This window comes from Notothenia rossii, assembly GCF_949606895.1.
Source record: "Notothenia rossii genome assembly, chromosome: 1".
In the NCBI taxonomy this organism is placed as follows: Eukaryota; Metazoa; Chordata; class Actinopteri; order Perciformes; family Nototheniidae; genus Notothenia; species Notothenia rossii.
Genome location: NC_136912.1, coordinates 69,996,317 through 70,017,278, shown reverse-complemented (window position 1 = coordinate 70,017,278; position 20,962 = coordinate 69,996,317). Strand labels below are relative to the sequence as shown.

General features: G+C 39.9%; 1 protein-coding gene across 1 annotated transcript in view; it reads left to right on the top strand.

The window, feature by feature from the left end:
* Window positions 1-11,871: 11,871 nt before the first annotated feature.
* The window catches only part of cyldl (cylindromatosis (turban tumor syndrome), like), a gene marked incomplete at its 5' end in the record, with an annotated part of 16,856 nt that continues 7,765 nt past the window's right edge, over window positions 11,872-20,962 (top strand). The window contains one exon of the mRNA XM_079650282.1: window positions 11,872-11,991. Coding sequence (XP_079506408.1) covers window positions 11,872-11,991 — 120 coding nt within the window. The remainder of the gene's footprint in view (window positions 11,992-20,962) is intronic.

The window sequence follows — 20,962 nt, the reverse complement described above, 5'->3', positions numbered from 1 at the left end:
AGAATAATTCCAGGTTTAGCTAGTATATTCTGACCTGCCAATAATTCGCAGTTTGTTCTAGCATAGTTGAATAAATAAGCATTGCCTGCTGGGTGGTGTCATATTATTAGCCAGTAGGTAAGCAAACTAAGTTCAACCTCCTGTGTTGTTTTATGCCGTGTCATTTGAAACCAGTAGCACATACTGAACAAATCGCAGACAGAAGATAGTCAAGGAATCCGGAATGGGAACAAATGTAATGCAATTGCATACTTTGACTCGGAATTCTAACTGAGCTAATGTAACAAAATTATTCAAATAACTGCAACTTCCCAAAATGGTGGCAATATCATTGATGAGTTTATTATCTCTTTACATAACTCATATTAGGGGAGTTAGGATATGTAAAGAAAAATCCTCATCATTGTGGTAATTCAACCCATGTTGTTATGTATATCTACAAACTCATTAAAGCAAGAACACACTGACAGATGAGCCAGTGTGAAGTATTAGTGATTAAATAGCAGTATGGTAATCCTTTCGAAAATACACCATGGGTCATAAACCTCAAGTACACACTATAGAGTGTCCCAAGATGGACAGCTGTAAACAGGAGGTGTTAGCAGGATCTGATGTCTCTGTGCAAGAACCGTAGACAGAAACAGGATGGAAGAATGCAACTTCTTTATTTCACTATATGACATGACCTTTCAGTCAGGTCGAAGTCTTATGTCATGGTCAAGGAGTATAATTCTGACATAAAGGCATTAGACTTTACAGTTGGTGCAGTACGTATAGCATGTAATGGATTTTTGCCCACGTGGACAACTCCGAGGCTATTAAAAACATGATGTTCTTATCAAATCGGCAAAAATGTACTGTTCTCTCAAACGCTATATCAGATACAAATATATTATAGAAATATCTGATTATTAATAAATATATTATTAATAATATTAATAAATAAGTAAGTAATTAAGTACTTTTATTCACTGCCAAGGAATGTATGTTATCGTTCTTTTGTCAGCAAAATAAGATTATGGAAGAACTACAGTTTGGATTATCATAATACTTAACCAATTAAATTATGGAGCAGATCAAAATCATAGGACATATTCCATCAACATTGCCAGATTTGTGCTGCATTCATGTGTTATAAGAATTAAATTGGTTTCTGAATGGGAAACTTGACATTTGAACAAGTCAGAACAACAACCCGGAAACAGATTTCAACAAGTTGTTTAAGCGTTCTATTTGCTGTCCATAGAGCCATCTCGAAAATGGGACCATCAGAGGAGCATGTGAATGCACCATTGGCTTTGGCATAGGTCTCATGTAGTAGATGTATGCATTTATTTGTCTTGGTCTGTCCCTGTAAACATGCTTCTGTGGTTTGACTTTCTATGGGCTGTACTGCAAAGTGATGAGGGGATGACAGATGTCATTTAACTTTGTTTCTTTAAAATGTGCTTGTTGGTGGGTAAAATGCAAATACCTGAAAAAAATACAAATACATAAGATCTCTATTGTGCAGTGGCGAGCCGTGACTTTTATACCTAGGCCCTCTGACCCCCCCCCCTTTCCCTCTTAAAAAGAAGAGATATTACGTCACAGCGTATACTTCAGCGGAATATCAAAACAGCGGCCCGGGGTGCAAAACGCATCAATGACAGCGACCCTCTACCACACAAAACAACACCATTTATATAAACACCTATCATGACAGGGCACCCACAGCCAAGTAACAATTACAAATGAATTAATTCGGCACGGCGGCCCACATTGAAAATGACTTTGGCCTACCTTTGATGATCAAATCACTTAAACACAAAGTCCATCCTCCTGTCCATGTGGATGAAGCACTTGGGGGTCATTCAGCTGATCCTTTGCCACTCCAGTTTATCATTGTAACTCAATCTTGAAAATGACTTGGTTAATAATTTCGCAACGATGTCATCACTATCGCTGAAGTGAGCCATCATGAACGAAGTTATGCTAATCATAAATCTATCGATTAGATTTATGATTAGAAAATAATAAAAGTAGGGTAGACATGTGGATATTATCCAGCTGAACAAAACGTGCATTTATCTAACAGGTTTGTTTTCTTCAGACCTTATTTCGAGCTATTTTCCAAAATCCTATGGAGAAATCCCATTGCTTTCTGTCGAGGGAGCGCAGCTTATTTCCGGGTTTAAGGACGCGTCACTGCACCACTTGCATAGACCAGAGTCATAGAGAGATAAGAGTTTGGACACTCCCATAGACCTCCGTTGTAAAAAAATGGCGGCGCCTTTTTCCGGGGTATGGACATCGAAATAGTTCCAAATATTGTCATTTGGGCGTTGGACCTCATTCACTTACATTAAGGCGCGTCGATAGTTCCAGAGGTAAGTTGCTGAAATATCGAACTCTTTTAAATTGTCAACTGTCTATATTGTCTCAGAGGCCCTTTATGATGCTTATACTGGTCTTCATTTGTATATGCACAGCGTAATTATCTTGGTTGTTACAACCAATTTTGCTAGCATTGCCTGCTAGTTAGCTAGCGCGACTTCGTCAGCTTTGAAGGTAAGATTTCAGTAATGAATCGCTAGCAGCTTATATATCAATGATGCTGGGTAACTAACAAGCAGGATTTAGATTTGTTATTTTGGTTTTTATCTGCTGAACCTGACCGTGTCAGCCATCCTTAGTTGGCTTTTTCTGTATGATATGACTTAACTGCTAGCACTACTAGAAATGAGGTGGCGTTTGTGATAAATATTTCATTTAATATTTAATTGAATTTTGGGATATACTAAAATTTCATTATGTGACATATTGACTGTACTTAGTTTTTTTTTTTTTACTGTTCTGTGTTAACTCATCTGTACTGTACAACTAGCCAAGCGCTACTTTTTAATGCTTGAAGGCATGCTAGGATAGGTTCCTCTGTATTGTAATATACACACTAGTTTAATGATTGTTCTTCAAAGGTATTATTCAGTCTTAAAAAAAGAATAGCCGACTGAACAGGCTACTCTACAGCAGTGAATGAAGGATGAGCCTAAAACATGGTCATGCATCCAAAATGTTTATTTTTAACAAAATAAACACTTTAAAAAAAATAATAAGCACTTTTTTATTCAGCCTCATATGTCAGCCATGGCTGTTGCTGCTGCTGCTGGCGGAGGTGACAGCGCGCATTGCATATTGGAACTCTACAGGTGTTGGGACAGAGTTCCTCAGACGAATGGACGAAACTGTGTTTTCCAGGCAGTCTTGAGTGAAGCGGATTGTGAGAACAAATTTGTGCCCTTGTCTCAACAGGTCATGCTGGACCTCTAGGATTCTTGTTGTGGCCATCACCAGTCCTGTCTGGACTGGTTTCCAGCTGCCCTTGGGACCGATCTTCAGGCCCCGAAACAGATGTTTTTTTTTTTGTAAATAGTTGCTTACCCTAACCCTTTTTTGTAAATAGTATTGCTTTTTTATAAATAGTTGCTTTTTTGTAAATAGTTGTTTGTAAATATTTGTAAAGCGTTTTTTTTATATATATATTTACCATTCAATAACGCAATTGCTGCTGTCTGTCTGTGACAGTCGCAATTTGATCTCAGTGTGTCTTATAAACTGTAGGGGCAGGGGAAAATGTTAAGACATGTAGTTTAGAATGAAATGAAAAATCTATGATGCATGTGTATTATCCTCGCAACTACAGTCATTAAATGTCCACTTTTGTGTAAGGTTTGAGGGTGTGGTTCTGCAAGCCTCATTTGCAGATTCACCTGTCGCGGCGCGCCCAGAGGCTTTTTAGTGGGCGCGTCACCGGGATGCCAGGGGTGGTTCTCACGGGAGGAGGAAGCGTATGTGTGGTGAATGCGGGTATTTAAGTTTCCTCAGCATGTCTATATGTTAAAATGCAACGGGGGAAGTAACTGAAAGTAACCGTATGTTGATATTGCATCGACCAACCTCGAAGCACTTCTCCCTGGAGAGGACGCGCACAGTGAGAGAGATTCTCTCCAACACAGGGTGAGATCGCTCCTTTGTGTCACGTCGATCATCGTGTTTTCCTTTTTTGTGGATTATAGCCTGAAAAGGCCTACAAACATTTCTGTTTTTGCCGCCAACGGGCGCAGGAGCAACAGCCTTTTTTTTTGTATCAATGAACTACACTATGGCCTGGATTAGGCAGTAAAGACAATTTCAATGTATCGCGAGTGGACTTTTTGTTGGGTTTTATTTGTTTTATTTGGCTCGAAAAACTGTGAATACATTTGAATAACGCAGAAAACCTGTCTTTCTTTATTTTGTTAATGTGTACATATAGACTTTAGTTAATACATTTCCGTGGGGACTATTTTGTGGGAAGAGCAGATGATCCGTTTATTATTTCTGTTTACCTTTTATAATATTATTTCATTCAAGAACCCCTTGTGAATTTAATTAACACAACTATTTTTAGATAATTGATCTTCACATGTCTGTCCCATAGAAGAACATGACAGCGCAGCGCAACTATACTACGGACGTGACTGCCCTGGCAGTGACATCAACATAGCCTGCTTGTGCTACCACACTTTTCCCTCAAAATATCGTTAAATAACGAAACTTGGAAATAGTGCCAATCCATACAAAGTGTAACCACATCATGTACATATGAAAGCAATCTTTAAAAAATAACAGCGTTGGTTTAATCTATGACTATTTTGACCATGTTCGTGCTGTTTTTGCCATAGAGAAGCATTGCCTCGGAAGTGCGTTTTGAACTATCCCGGCAACCACGTGACCGGCTGGAGGCGACATCAAAGAGTGTCGTAACTCTTTCTCTCTAGGGCTCTGGCATAGACCTCACAGCGGGCGGAACTTGTCATAAAGTCCACGAAAATAAAGCCCGCCCATTTAGAGGGAAGATATGATTGGTCAATTGTACTGTCATTTGACATTACTTTCTCATTGAGTTACTATAGCTGGCCCTCTGTGAATGTAGAGAGGGACCAACAAGCCCTCCCGTCTTCACATAACTCGCAGAAATGGCATTTAACCCTTCACATTCCAACAGAAACTGAACAGGCAGATTCGAAGGATTTATTTCTTTGGAAATATTATTTTAAATACAATTAGATAAAGTTATTTTGGTAAAACTAATGAAAAATGTAACAACAAAAAAATATAAAAAAAATATTTAAAGAAAAATGTTTTTTTTTTTATGTTTTCAAATATTATTTTTTAGAATATCTTAGGCCCTCACAGAGGACCTAGAGGGCCCTGACGGCTCGCCACTGCTATTGTGTTTTTGAAGTCTACATCATTATTAAAATTCTACAGTTTTATGTAGAATGGTGGCAATTTGTCAATCAGTCCAGCATTACTGTCATCTAACAAGACAGTCAATGATATCAGTGAGTGTCTCCACAGAGACAGAGGGCAGTATTTAACAGCTAAGCCCCCCAAAGACAGGACGGACACACACACACACACACACCACCACCCCCCCCCCCCAGACAGGAGACAAATTAACCACTTCCCACAGAGCAATTCACAAGGGAGCAGGGGACAGTAAATGGCAAATGATCAATATTGCTTTCTTCAGGAGCGCCCACACAATATTAGCCCCACACGTAGATACATTTAACACAAATACATGAGCAACACATACACTAACGTGTGCAGGTATGTCAATTTTGTTTAAACACAAGCTTTTAGGACCACATTAGGAGAGTTTGATTGTGGTTTTCCTCTGTGACGGAGGAAGTATGTATGGTTGTGATGCTCTTGTCCCTGTTAGACAAGTGGCTTTCTTCCCCCAGCTCTTTTTTTGTGTACTCCTCTTTAACTCTGAAGCTACAATGACAGGAGACAAACTGGCCATTTCCCCCAGAGCAACTCACCGGGGACAGCAGAAAATGAACTGCCCCAGATCAATACTATACTCTCTCTCACAGTCGCTCTACTCTCCCACACAGATACACAGCAATGGCCCCACATTGCTGTGTATCTGTGAAAAAGACAATTTTAGGTTTGAATCAGAATTTCAGTATTAAATACTTACATGCATTAATTTATTATACTTATGTAAACACTTGTTCTTTTACACTTATTCTAACCCTAACCCTAGTATTTAAAGTGAGAACCCTGGACGCTGATAAAGATACAGGTGTAGCATGTAACACCACTCTAGTATGAATACATTCATTACACAGCCTGGTTTTCTGTCATTTTAAGTTTAAGGTCAACCTGCTTTAAACGCTGCAACTCAACATCACTGCTTCCATGAATAAACCAATTTACCTGGAGCAACATGGCCACATATAAAAAACAACCACACGGAGGGATATAAGGACACTGCAACTCAATCATGTAGATCACAGCAATACACCAAATTACTTGGTAATACTTTGAAAAACAACTTTGTCCATGACTCCATGTATAATATTTTGTATTTAACCTGCCGTAAAGGTGCATTTTTTTGTTGCCTTCACTTTTTTCTTTCCTTAGGTCTTCCGGGTGAGTAGACAAATTCTTCTTCTGGGTTTAACAACTGTGCTCCACCAATTGAAAATCTGCTCAAAGATTGTGGGTCTAGCTTTTGAGAGATGAATCAACATATGATAACATAGTATGGCTGGCCAACAACATCATCTCTGACCCCAACCATGTCTTGAACAGTGAATATGAATTGTTACCATCCCATCGAGATACAGGGTCCCATGATTTAATAAGGTTAGACTGAAGTACTGTGCGCTAGTTCAAAGTGTTTACTTTTATTGTAAGTTTGTAATAGTTTTTTTCTTACCTCCTATATATATTATGATTATGACTTTTTCTTAATCTTTTGTCAGTGACAAAGTAAAAAGCCTCAAAATATCGGTAACTGAAACCGAACCAACAGAATGGGGGAATGCATCACTTTAAACCGCTGAAAACAATTCTGTATTTCCATTGCCTCAAAAATAGCGTTGCTCCTTCACCCTCAACTTCCTTAAATGCCTTACAGATTTCTGAAAGTTAACAAGGTTGCCAATGATTATATTCACCAGTTGCTCAGGTTGCTGAGCCAGCACTACACATGTGCAGAGCCCCCTCTGCAGCTCACTGACAGAAATGCAGAAGCAGGTTCTGCTGGCGCCCGCCCATGCACGTGTGCCCAAGTAGGCAGGTGTGCGTTCAAGTATCCGTGTGTGAGTCCAAAATCTGGCTGAACACCCTGATCTAACAGGTGAGTATAAATAGTACTGCCTCCTGATTCTTGGTTTTCCTGCCAAGTCTCTGCTGGAAGCCGTGATGGAATCAAAACCATCTCTGAGCTCAGAGCCGAGGCCTCCCGCAGAGTGCTGTCGCCCAATGTGGGATCACCGTCAGATACGTTTCACTGCCAGCACACTCTTACCACTAATAACCAACCATGAGCCAGGCTTTAAATTACCAACAGCCCAACTAATTATCAAAACATGTTGTAATTAATATAGTTACAAGTATTAGTATCAACAAAAAAAATGAAATCCTCAGTATTAAATGAGTCGAGATGGGGGGGGGGTTTAGTTTCCAAATTGTGAAAATATGATTTTCTCTCCTAATGTATCCATCAATCACGTGTGACCGCTCATTTCTAGAGGGTCGCAGGAGGGCTGGAGCCAATCAGCTCCTGTAGAGAATAGAGATTATAAACGCCACACACAAAGCCTGAAAGTGCTTTTCTCCAATTATATAATTTCCAATTCAATATCTCTGGGTTGTGAACAGCTACACTGAACAAAATATAAATGCAACACTTTTGTTTTTGCTCCCATTTTTTCATGAGATGAACACAAAGACCCCCCCCAATAAAGCAAAACTGCAAGTTTCAGAGTGGCCTTTTATTGTGGCCAGCGTAAGGCACACCTGTGCAATAATCATGCTGTCTAATCAGCATCTTGATATGCCACACCTGTGAGGTGGGATGGATTATCTCGGCAAAGGTGAAGTGCTCACTATCACAGATTTTTTCAGGTTTGTGAACAATATTTGAGAGAAATTGTTATTTTATGTATATAGAAAATGTTTTAGATCTTTGAGTTCATCTCATGAAAAATGGGAGCAAAAACAAAAGTGTTGCATTTATATTTTTGTTCAGTGTAGAACAAGGCAAGTTATTTGTAGAGGTCTCCTTCAGATACTAGAATAAAAACTTTTCCCCATTACAAAATTGTTGATCACACGCCTTAGAGCACGCCAAAAGGTCAATAAAAGAGGCAAACATCTAAAAACTCCTGTGCTGAAGGGAAATGATCAGGGTTTCAAACAGTCCATTTGATCAGAATGCAGGGTTAAAGTGTTGAGCGTCAATTACAAGACCAAAGATGATTAACAAATCCTACTTCTTTACTTTGGCCTGTTGTGCCAAGTATTAATATCCCCACTAGAGCCCATAGTCAGAGCTCTCCACCTTTCGATGCTAACCCCCCATTGCCCTCCATGCCAACCCCACTGGCAGAACGGCTGCTTAAAAAGAACCAGCGCTGGAGTTGCCATACCAAATCGGTCACACCTCTGCCACCGCAAATGCCAGCGGCGCTAATGCCAACTCTCTGACAGCCACGACGAAGCCACGTTGCTGCTGTAAATCATACGAGGAAGTGAGCCACTTGCTGCAATCGCAGCACGTGTGACGGACACAGTTAAACACAAACACACTTCCTCCAAAACGCAGTCGAAGACTCAATTACTCTGCTTCTGTTCAGAGCAGATCTCACTAATTAAATAGGTTAAGCATTAATTATTCAACCAAAGAGAGAGAGAGACCCTTGACGAGGGGATGGGGGTGAGGGTACTGGAGGAGCATGGGAAGGGTGATGGAGTGGGGATGCGGCGCTCTTCTCGGGCTATAAAACAATCCACACCCAGCGCGGCTAATCAATACTGGCCTGCTGGAATTAGCAGTTATCTTAAAGTGTTTTAACGAGAGCGTGCTGACTGACAAACACAAACAAGCATCCATTATTAAATACCAAAACTGGGAGGGACACATGAAAACACTGAGGGTATAAGAGGAGGGGCAGTTAGCGACAGAGATTAAGAGGTGGATTAAATGGAAAGAAAAGGTAAAACAAATGCATACAACTTGGATCTTTTCCTAGTTTTTGGTTAACCTAAGTTTAAAGAGTTCTGTACAATAATTCAGTGTATCTTCATTATACACATCACTATATATTTAGAGGCAAATCAACAAACGCATAAGAAACATTTGATATTAAACTTTAGTAAGTAAACTTGGTCAAAGTCAGTCTGCAAAACTGTGAACAAACAGTTTGGGTGATCATTTGTCTGTTGATGCAATCTCTGTTTTTTTTCATATTAAAATTGGTTAACCTTGGAATGTGTTTAAACCATTAGGGAACAAATGTGTTCCATAATGGTTTTCTGGCACAAGCAACACTCGTCCAATTGCTTTTGCCAGAAAGGAAGAATAGCCTTCTTAGAGGTTTTTACAGATGCAAATCTAATTGTTTTGATAAGGTCCTTTTTACCAAATGAATAAATATATGAGCATTTAAAAAGGCATATGAGCCATGCAATAAGACTGTAGGAGTTAAACTTAATATGATTTCACAATTTAACAAATACATTAATTTCAATGTCCACTGCATTATGTTTAAAATCTATAGTTGTGCTTCTTCCAATAAAAAAAAAAAATATTAACATGTGGCCGTCTACAAACAATAAGACCCAAGATTTAATAAACTGGAATTCAACTTCAAAAACACTTTATTTTGAAGGAGAAATATCCTTTAGTAATATTTTAATTATCCTTCTGAAGTGGAGAGTGGTTGACAGGTCCAATCTATCATTCAGTTTACACCTGTCTGTCATGTCTCCGCTGAAGAATCTGCTCCACATTTGTTCCCATCAACAACAACATTATTCCTAATGGTTAAATCTGGGTAACACCTGTAGAGAGGTTGTGGTGGGATTAAGAAGCCTACCCTCTGTCTGCAAGCAGGGAGGTCAGGGACAGAAGGGAGAGTCTGGGCATTGCGAGCTCAGAGGTATGCATGCCAATCATGGCTGGAGGCACAAAGTCAAATACCCATGGGGGACTGGGAGAGTGGACAAAACTGAACTTCCCCCATGGGAGGGACAAAGATGCAAAGGGGGGATAAAGGAAAGGAGGTACTTAGTTGGGAGGGAAAAAGAGTACTTGGGAATGGTGGGGGGAGATAGTAAGGAGTCACTAAATAACTCAACAAGACCGGAATAGACTTTTGGGGGTTCGGGTGTCCAGGCCAGTATGATTGAAATGGAAAGTTGGAATGGCTGAAAAAAGAAAAAAAGAAAAACGGCAAGAAGATAAGGGATCGTGTTACTCCTTCGCATGGGGCCCAGACCCTGGCTCTCAAGTTAGGATGGAGAGCCAGGTGGAGCCTTTTGGGGGGGGGCATTAGATTGAAAGTGAAATAGAAAGATAGAAGTATAAAAGATAAGAGCTTATGGTCGTAAAAGCTGAGTACGGAGCTAGAAGGGATGATCCAGTTCACATGACCATACAGAATTACCTAGCATTACAGGAATATGGGTCTTGGCCCCTACTTGGCTCCACCGGCACACTGAGACTTGCAGCCAAGACATTAATTAGGGGAATACGTTTATTCCCTGTGGACAGGGAGGAGGTAAAGAAATAGAGTGATGGTGCTGGTGAGCAATCACACAATGTGAGTGACTGCAGATAGAAGACCAGAAAGAGGAATAGCATTGAGAACTGCTCGTGCAGTGTTGGAGTGTGTGTGGCCAGTGTGAGCTCTGCAGTGCTGGCACAACAACATATATCTAATGCCTGGACATCCCTGACCCCTTTAGACAACGGTCCAAATACTTGGTCTACAAAATAAGATGATCAGACTTGAGGCAATTTTGGCAGAGAAAGCATAGTTAAGTGATGGATCCATATAATTGTGCAAGAGTTACAGATTATAATTTTATTTATAGCTATTATTATTTACTATTATCATTGTAGGCTTAAAGTTTTTGAAGCATTTGCATTTTGCTTACACGCAAAGGGATATTTATCAGCGTGGCATGTTTGGCAAAAGTTGAGAAAACTCCTTATATTAATAAAGATATTTTCAATTTAATCCTTTACGTGCAGGGAATTTGTTTTCTTTAATCCTAAAACAATTTTTTTTTTTAAAACAGCCATTTGCCTCATAATACTTTCAAACGGAGCACGAATATAATTGGGGAAGGGGGATTATTTTTCGTTTGGAATGAAGTACATTCTTCTGAGCTTTTCAACTGCAAATAACGGCATCTATACCAATGACATTCTGCAGAAATTTTCAAACCATAGACTGTGGTATAGACGAGGGATATGAAGCCACAACACAAAGGCTCCACTGTCCACACCAAGACACCTACAGTATTACTCCTTTATGCTATAAGCAAGAAAAATGCTTTTGCAGGGTATTCTGTGGGTGTGGATCGATAAGCGGGAAAATCTAGAAAACAAACAGTTATTCAGAAAAATGTCATGTAAAACAACTAAGAATGCAAGTAAGCTTGTGTGTGTGTGGGAACTAATACCAATTCAATGTAGTTTCTTACATGGCCTTTAAAATACCAGTCTAAAGTTGACTAGAGTACAAGTCAATATAAAATGTTTTTTTTCTAAACTCAAAATGAAACCACCTACCAAAAAGGGAAAACGAGGAGGGTTCTTTGAATACTGTTTGAGATTAATCCAGTTAAACTCTGGCTCTGTAAACCCTTTACAGGAAGTCCCTAAGTGAACCCCTTAAAAAGAAGATTGCATTACGTGATTAAACAGAAGAATTTATAAACCTCCTAGAAATGCTCAACACAACTCTTGGATCATAAAGCATCCTTCATGTCAACAGCTGTGCCCAGTGCCCAGATAACCCTGCCGAGGCCTTAATGACCAACGACCACTACCACCACCACCCCCTGCCCCGGTCTCTACCATGTGTCCATGTCCGCATGTGGGACATAATTAACATGCCGAGCGCTCTTCAGGCTCTGTGCTCGTCTTCCCACGTAAACGGCAAAACCCCCAATGATTATTATGGTATCACATCAGTGTGTGCAGACATATGGAGGAGAGCTGGGGGGGGGGGGTTGGATATAGGGTTACTGTCATTGGGACGGGGGTACAGCAGGCTGAGGCTAGGCAATGATACCAGCATGATCTCTAGCTGACAAAAGGTGAAGATTTATGGAGCTTCCAACGGCCTTTTTCACTTTCCCCTCCCTGTTACAAGAACACACATGCTTTATGTAAGGCAAGAAGCAACACAGGACTGTATAAATATTATTATACAACAAGGTTTACGCTATGTTATTGTAAATAAATGTTACTTTATGTTTATATATAAATATATTTATTTTATTTCAATTAATCTAATTAAAAAAATGATTGTCCAATTTTGTTATTTAAAAAGGGGACCTATCATGCCAAATGCACTTTGTGATGTCTTTTATACATAAATATGTGTCCCCGGTGCATCGGGGAACTCACGCAGCGTCAGAAAATAAAACCCTTTCTCTTTTCCTCCGTACCCAAATCTTTTAAAAACAGGGGTACAACAAGCAGATACAGATTTGCTGCCGATCTGACGTCAAATCGGCAGCGGACCCACAAAAAGTTGCTATCAGAAACAATGCCCGACGTGTTTTAGACGTAATCTCGTCTTTGTTTACATTAGCAAGCCTCGCTAACACTCAGAGCTAACCTGTACTGTAGAGCACAAGTGTTTAAAAAGCAGGAAATTAAAAAAAGGAACTCACCTTGTGATAAACCTACAAGAGAAAAAGCATTTGAGCTCCATACTGTTTCAGAAATAATCTTTGATGTGGTTTAGAACAGGATGGCGTTTTATCACAGCAGAATTTAACTTTATCTCCGGTAGAATTCTGATCAGGCAATAGCTCCGCCTCCCTTTTTTTCAAGCTAAGGACCCAAAATCTGCATTTCTCTAACAGGGCTGCAAAAGAGGGGCATGAGCAGTATAAGACATGGCTACAATGGGTGATCTGTTTGGTATTTTAAGCAAAAAAAAAATTCATAATTGTAATCAAAACTTGAACAGAATAAATAACACTTTTAGGGAATTGGCATGCACCTTCTTAATTACTGAAAAGATTGATTATCATCAGGATTCATATCACTAAATTAAAGATGACAACGCCCCACAAGCCATTTACCAATAAATGACACACTGCCTGCCATGTGTTCTCAAATAATTAGTAAAGCTGTTAGGGTTTCTGATTTATTTAGACAGGCTGGCACATTGACCACTCCTCTGGATACCAAGAAAACATTTACCTCCTTAACTGGGAAGGAGTCACAGTAATCGCAGGCTAAAGTTTCGGGACTCAATAGTATTGATGACACATTTCAACACATGCCGCTCAGACCCCCTCCTCATAAATGCGTAGGATAAAAAATGGCCCGCACGATGTCAAACACCACTCTGAGCTATTTTTAGAGATCCATCAAAACAACACTAAAGACTGCTGGAAGATAAGGCTGGGATTGGATTCATTAATTAATCAATTGTGATTATGGCCGTACACTTGAGAAGGTTTTACTTTTTAAATGGCTGACATTTTGATACCGATTGAGTAAAATAATCATGTTCCTTCACAAAAGTTATGGGACGGATTCAACAGCTGTTGACATTGCTCCTTTAAAATCAGATAATTTTTCTTTCAAAGACAACATTTTTTATCTCTGCCGATTTATTCATATTTACATGGTACTAAATTTGGGTTCAAACAATCCTAAATTAAATGATTAGTGCAACCTAGCCTGGATTTAGTATAACCTCTTGTAGCAATTTGAAACTTGTTGTACAGATCTTCTCAAGTCATTTGAGCAGGTTTAGTGAGTTCACTGCTCACTGGTGTCCTCAAGGCCACGCGAGGTCCATCTACATGTTCATCTCCAACGAGTCAGAAATTAATTATGGCCAGTTGACAGTTTGATGAGAGTACTTGGAATGAGGAGGGGTCTTACAACACGGATGGGTAGGAGTAACTCATGTGGACGTACTGTAGGTACAGGGGTCTGGTCGCAGCCCTGCACGGCTCCCAGGGTCCACAGAGGTTAATCAAAATGCCAAATGTTACCGTGCACCGCGGCAGAGAGCTATACTGGGCCGGTCCTGCACAAGACACCACCTAACAGGAGAAACTAAATCATTCACGTGACCAAATAGGCACACTGTTAATAGCAGGCACAGCGGTACATGCATGTAAAGGCAAGCTACTTTTCTTCCTAAATGCTCTTCTGCTTAAATTATTATGGTAAATGCAACAACTCTGGATGTGTCATTCATTGCATGTGTGTGGGCGCACGTGTCACAGACAAATGGTGACAGATTTAAAGAGAAAGGAAGAAAAGGAACTCAGACAGAAGAAGACAGAGGTCCACCTGTTTGACACAGAGAGCCTGAGAAAGTGCCCAGGAATGAGCAGAATGCCAGTGTGTATGTGCATGCATTGGGTTAAGGTCCACTTGGTGAAAGTGTGTGTGTGTGTGTGTGTGTGTGTGTGTGTGTATGTGCATGCATTGGGTTAAGGTCCACTTGGTGAAAGTGTGTGTGTGTGTGTGTGTGTGTGTGTGCATTAGGTTAAGGTCCACACGATTTAAATGTGTGTGTGTGTGTGTGTGTGTGTGTGTGTGTGTGTGTGTGTGTGTGTGTGCATTAGGTTAAGGTCCACACGATTTAAATGTGTGTGTGTTGCCAAACTGATAATACTAAGGTGGAATTGGAGAATGGAATTCAGAGAACGGTATGTGGAAAAGCAGCTGATGGGAGAAGCACACTCACGCACACACACACTGACAAACAAACCAATAAAAGTCCTTTGACCAATAAAAAGTTCGGAGAATGTCAAAATACACATACATTAGATATAGAGGGACGTATACACATAGCAACCCCCATGTTGTGCTGTGTATCCAAAACAAACAAACAAACAAACAGTGGGTTAACGTTGTCTATAAGCTGCCTCTGCATGCGTGTGTGTGTCAGTGAGAAGGGAGCAGCGGACAAGTGTCTGCGGTGTCAAGGAAAAGTGGGAGAAACTGGAGCAAGTGTGAACCAGAGAGTGATGCAAAGAAACTATCAAAAATAAACACACGTGTGTCGTGCCAAGACAGAAATTGACCGATGGGTAGGATTACGGTCCAAAGACACTGTTGGCTGTGTGATTCTTTGCTTTATATGAACTGAAGCATACATAATATCAACATTTGAATGTCTTTAACATTTTAAATGACTTTGTTAACTGTTCATTAAAAGGATTTTACATCCAAATTCCTAAAAGTGAAAGGTTGGGATAAACCATCATGCACTGCTTCAGTAGTGTCTACCTAGGGTCAAGGGTCAGTCTTTAATGACAATTTAAAAAGGCCCTATTTTGCTTTTAAGGAGTTTACAGTTTCCTGTAGTGTGTTTTATTTTATTTTTTGTGCATGTACATGGTCTGCAAAGGCTAAAAGTGCATTAATGCTGGGAAATACCGAAGTGGCATGGAAGAACAATAACCTGCACAACAAATATAACAACTGGATGCAGGCGTTTAGATTTTGCTGATGCGTTGCTCTTCAGTATAACACATCACTGCTCTGTCTTTCTTTAAGAGAAAACACATTCTTATAAAAAAAAGGTTTTAGGTTTTAAAGCAGGCATACCCACATTTTCTTTAAGTGTAACTTATGTATGGTTTACTAAAATCGGAGTGAGAAACATTCTGCCCCCATCAAATGGTTTATGATGTCCCTTAATTATCATACAGCTGCTTGTTTGTTTCATGTGTGTTTGCATAGGGCTGTCCCGAATACCAATTTTCGGGCTCCGGATATTCGGTAGTACTCAGCAGCGAATATTCGGCCCGCGCGGGGGGTGGGGGTGGGCGTAGTAATCAGCAGCTAACCGCTTCAACACGTGTATTTTGGTATATTCACGGCATTCATTTTGTTATTCTACAGTATTGTTGTTTTATAGTTATTAACCCAATTCGTGTTCTTTGAAATTGAAAAAGGATATCGCATTGTGTGTGTTACTTTCGTTCTAGTTTTATATGTCTTAAGTGTAATTTGGCTTGGCTTCCTGTTTATGGAGATGCTTTTGTTTTGGAGGAGAGGTAGCGCTGTTGACAGGAAGTTGTTGTTGCTTTGGAAAAAACGTGACAGAGATTAACGGAGAAAAGTAATATCTACATATAAAGACGGAGAAAGTAAACGATAACGTTTATGGTTAAGTGTTAGCAACCCCCGAACAAGCTCTTACGTTGATATTGAAGATTTCAATAAATTCAATTTGAAAAAAAAACGGGGAAAAAACAAAAAACGAATATCCGAACAACGAAATCTAAACCCGAATAGTACTCCAACGAACGAATATTCGGATATTCGGGTAAAGCCCTACGTCCATACATGTCACTGGAGAAAGTGGGAAATGTCGAGAGAGCAGGACCCTGATGCAAAGCAGCACGTATGATTTATGGGGAAATAAATGGGGTCATTGTAGGCACAGTAACGGGATCCCCGAGGGGGGGTGGGATTCTTTTGTGGTTGTAATGGTTCCATGGTATCTGGGGGTGGGCAGCATGTTGGTAAGCTGATGCGGAGAGCAAAGGTGGCATCACTGCCACTGTAAAAGTGTGTGTGTGTGTGTGTGTGTGTGTGTGTGTCTGTGTCTGTGTCTGTGTCTGTGTGTGTGTGTGTGTGTGTGTGTGTGTGTGTGTGTGTGTGTGTGTGTGTGTGTGTGTGTGTGTGTGTGTGTGTGTGTGTGTGTGTGTGTGTGTGTGTGTGTGTGTGTTTACAGCTGAGCAGTACAACTTGAATAGCCAATGGATGAATCCACTTCTAAATACTAACTCAGTAACAAGATAGAGTCATGCTACAGTTAAGACCTGCCCTGCACTATAAGTACAAAAGTAGTCTGCATTGGTACCTGAAGACAAACGATACATAACAGGACCTGATTTAGTGATAAATCTATGAGTTTCAAGATGTATGAGACACTATTTTACACCAAAAATGATTTAACCCTTAGTCTTGATAGTCACAATACAAAAAGTAAAATATTCCCTCCATTCAAATTGTTTTACTCACGTTTATGTCCCCTAAAATGTCTGTATCTGTGAACAGTTTTTCACTAGGTGTTTAACATTCCTCTACTGACGGGGCGAGTTACATTCAGTCAGAATAGCAAATTGCTGTCATATACAAATGCAGACCCTTATCTTCGCAAAAGCAGTCTTTGAAACAAGACTGGCAAGCAACCTAAACCCTCGAGCAAAGAGAAGCCTTACAGAGCATGGATGTATAAAGAGAACTGGATTCAGTGAGTCGGGCCGGTTTATTCCTAAGGAAGTTGCTGTGGTGCAGGATAGCAGAAAGGGCCTGAATTTAGGAACAACAAGTACGGAGACTTAGGTTCATAACACAAGCGCTCTTTTTTTTCTTTTTCTTAAGCACCACTTCCAATTCACTCCGATACGGCCAGTATCAGCTCAGTCAAATACATGGTTAGGGAAAATAACTATACATTTGTCTTTTAAGTAATTTTACAACTTTTAGAACCTGCTGATCTTTATACAGGCTGCTCAAGTGTTCATATTGGGTAGTTGATTTACCTCAAAATAAATGATCCACTGATTTACTTTCCAATTGTAAATCAATGGGAGTCCATACTGACACAGAATATGTAGTACTACTGCTCGACTAATACAAAAATTGGCTTCAACTTTCAGCGGGTTTTTGCATGTGAACTTGACTTTGAACCCTCTTTCCACTCTACGAATGACAATAGATATTCTTGTACGTTTCAGAACCATTGCCATTTTTTCAGGCAAAGCCAGTTACAAGACTACAAGGTGACGTAAAAATAAAAGAATAGTCTACCAGATTGAAACTAATGGAAACCAAAATACAGTGTTAGATATGTATATTTACAATTTACAATACCATATATCTCTATCTATATGTAAAGTCTGTTGAGTCACTAATCCCTATTGAAACTGCAAATTGCTTAATCAATTAACAACAAAAGAAATTGGCAAGGATACAAATAAATAGGTAACAAATAACATTTTACTCAAACACATACCTATAAATAGTAAAACCAGGGAAGCTGATAATGCTGTAATGGTCCCTTAATATTTTCAAGAGCTGTACATACATGTTGCACCGTTACACTAAAAAGACAACCGGAAACAGGAACATTTTTAGCCGACATTTTCAAATAACAATAGTTATTTTGTAGCCAGGGGTGATAACTTGACGAACTGTAACAATTTAATACCTTGTTAAATCGTGTGATGATTTTGCTACATTAGCTGTTTTGATTTTATTTTCCAGAAAGTGATTTAAACATTCAGATGAAGTCTTTTGACATTAAACTTCAGACCTGGAAATAAGATTATGAAGAAAATGGCTGCAGTGTGCAAAGTGATATGCAGCAGTGGGCTTAAAAAGTCACAAGGCATATTAGCAGTACGGTGAAGACAGCTACAGAGAGGAAAAAGACTGAGTGAGACTGTGTGAGAGATGGTGAGGGAGAAAAGAAAAACCGGAGTGAGATAGAGTCCTAAAACGCTCCCGAAGCCTGTCACATGGGGCCTGAAGTCGCACGGCTCAGCACTTCCTCTTGTAGGTCCGTCCGCTCCTGACATTTATCTGCTTTATTAGATTATCTGGGCTACATGGCTCATGCTGGCCCACGCACATACAGATACATACATTCACAAGCACCTCTCGATTCATTACAGCGCTAACTACTTACTTTAGGTTTATGCCCTCTTTAAATTAAACCACAGATAACCACGGGAAAACAGAAGGGAGGAGAGGCTAGAGCTGGCCATTGAGGAGGAAATTAAGAAACATTGTTTGGGAGTGTATTATCATGCATGTGTGAGTGGTCATAAGGTTGCTTTTTAACGGGCTCATCTATAGGGACTCTGCTTCCCATCATTAGTAATTCAATTTGCGCTTTATTAGCAGCTCTTATCGGAGGCACAGACGGGCCACGGTGGGCAGCTTTCCTCACTCCATCTTCCTCTGCACTCCACCTTTTTTCCCTCTTGATTCTGAATCCCCTTCTTTAATTAGAGACGCATGTGTTCCTGCTGTAAGCCGTTCAGGGTGTCCACATGACCCGGAGAAATTATGGAGAGGAAAGGAAGGGGGGGAAAGGACGTGCAAGAAAGTTACAGAATCAGAAAAGGAAAGATAGAGTGATAGACACAGAGCCATGGGGACGAATAAAGCCTAATGTTAATAGTGATGGCTTTTTCTAATGTCTTCTGACTTCATTGAGTATGGGAGATTACACCAAGATGGGCATGAGGCGTGTAGGGTACACGCAGAACGACCGGAGGGTTGGAGGGGCAAGAGGAGGGGGAGGGAGGAGGGGAGAGAGACGGAGAAGGGAGGGAGGGAGGGCTGTAAAAACAATGATTGCTTTCCATCAGGTTAGGCCTGTATTCTACAGTTCGTTAAAACAATCCAATTTGCAAAAGGATAATTATGCATTAGCTCCTTTTATCTACTGGAGGGAGAGCGGTGCCAGGCTTGATAGCGGTGGCGCTGCCTGCCTCCACCTCTGCAAATTACCCGCTATCGGCACTTGTTCGCCATCACGGCTGAATTGGGCAATCAATTAACCCCCCCCCTTCACCTCCTCTTAGAGAGTGCCTGTGAGCCTCTCTAGTGACAGCCAGATACACAAAGCCCAGACAAGGAGGAATACTCGGATGTGAGCTGTTGCCCTCTACTGGAGACAGCTGGAATAATGACTGAGGGGCCAATTAGTTGTCTCTCAATTCTATAAGACATAGCTTATAATCATGTGATGAGTATGTGGTGTGTTCACCAATACTAGACTCCACTGTTTTGCTCTTTTGGTAACTCGCCCTCTCATTGCATTACATTTAAAGTAAATATAAAAAACTGCAACTACTTTGCATGCCTGTATTATGTATATGTAGTATGCTGTGTATTTACTTTAGTATTGATATTTATAGTTTATAGTGTTTATAAGAATTCATGTTATTTTTTTTGCATTATTAAATTGTTTCTTTCATTTTATTTTAAAGTCTTTTGCAATGTTTTGATAACCTGCTACTGCAAGAACATATTTCTCCTAATTGGGATTTATCCGTTCATCTATTCTTCGATCCATCCATGAATATTTAAAAAAACATATTTATATCAGCCTTAAAATCGGAAATACAGGGTTTTTTGGAAACTAACTGCAAAACAATGTACTACGACAATAAGCATAGAGGGAAATACGGAATACGTTCTACAAGTATGCAGTATTCTGAGAACACTGGGGCACAACACAAGAACTGAAGCAAGACATGTTGCCAAAGTATTCCCTTTGGCAACAACAAGTCACTAAAAAGCAATACATTAAGACACAAAGAACCAACAAATAAATCTAACAGACAATGTCGTACTTTGTTCAATTGAGTGGAAGTAAAGCCACTATAAAAAAGAATAGTTCCAAAGACTGAAGCAAAGAGCGTTCTGATGATACAACCGCTGACTGTCGGTTTGAAATATGTAATGCCAACTTTGATACATAAGAAAAACCTAAAGACGTGGCAATGCTCTGATAAAAGGGTTGATCTAAAGAGTGATGTAGCACAGACATTTATTGTAAATGTATTAGAATATAGAGGAAGTCGTGCATATGATCCTATAATATGGAAGATTACATAAAGACCCCTCTGCCAAATGTGCCCTTATGTGTGAAGGTGCCAATACCGAGGCGAGCAGTCTGTGTTAGTTCCATTTATTTATTTTACCTAAAATACATGTAAACATACATTTCTAAATAACAGAACAGTTGACCAAACCCAACCTATTTGCATTAACAAAAAAGGTATCTCTTTTATTTTATTTTTGCCCCATTTGTTCTGGGAAATCTAGTATCATGGGAGATGTGAATCATTAAAAGGATGTTAATAGCAGCATTAGACGTAGCAC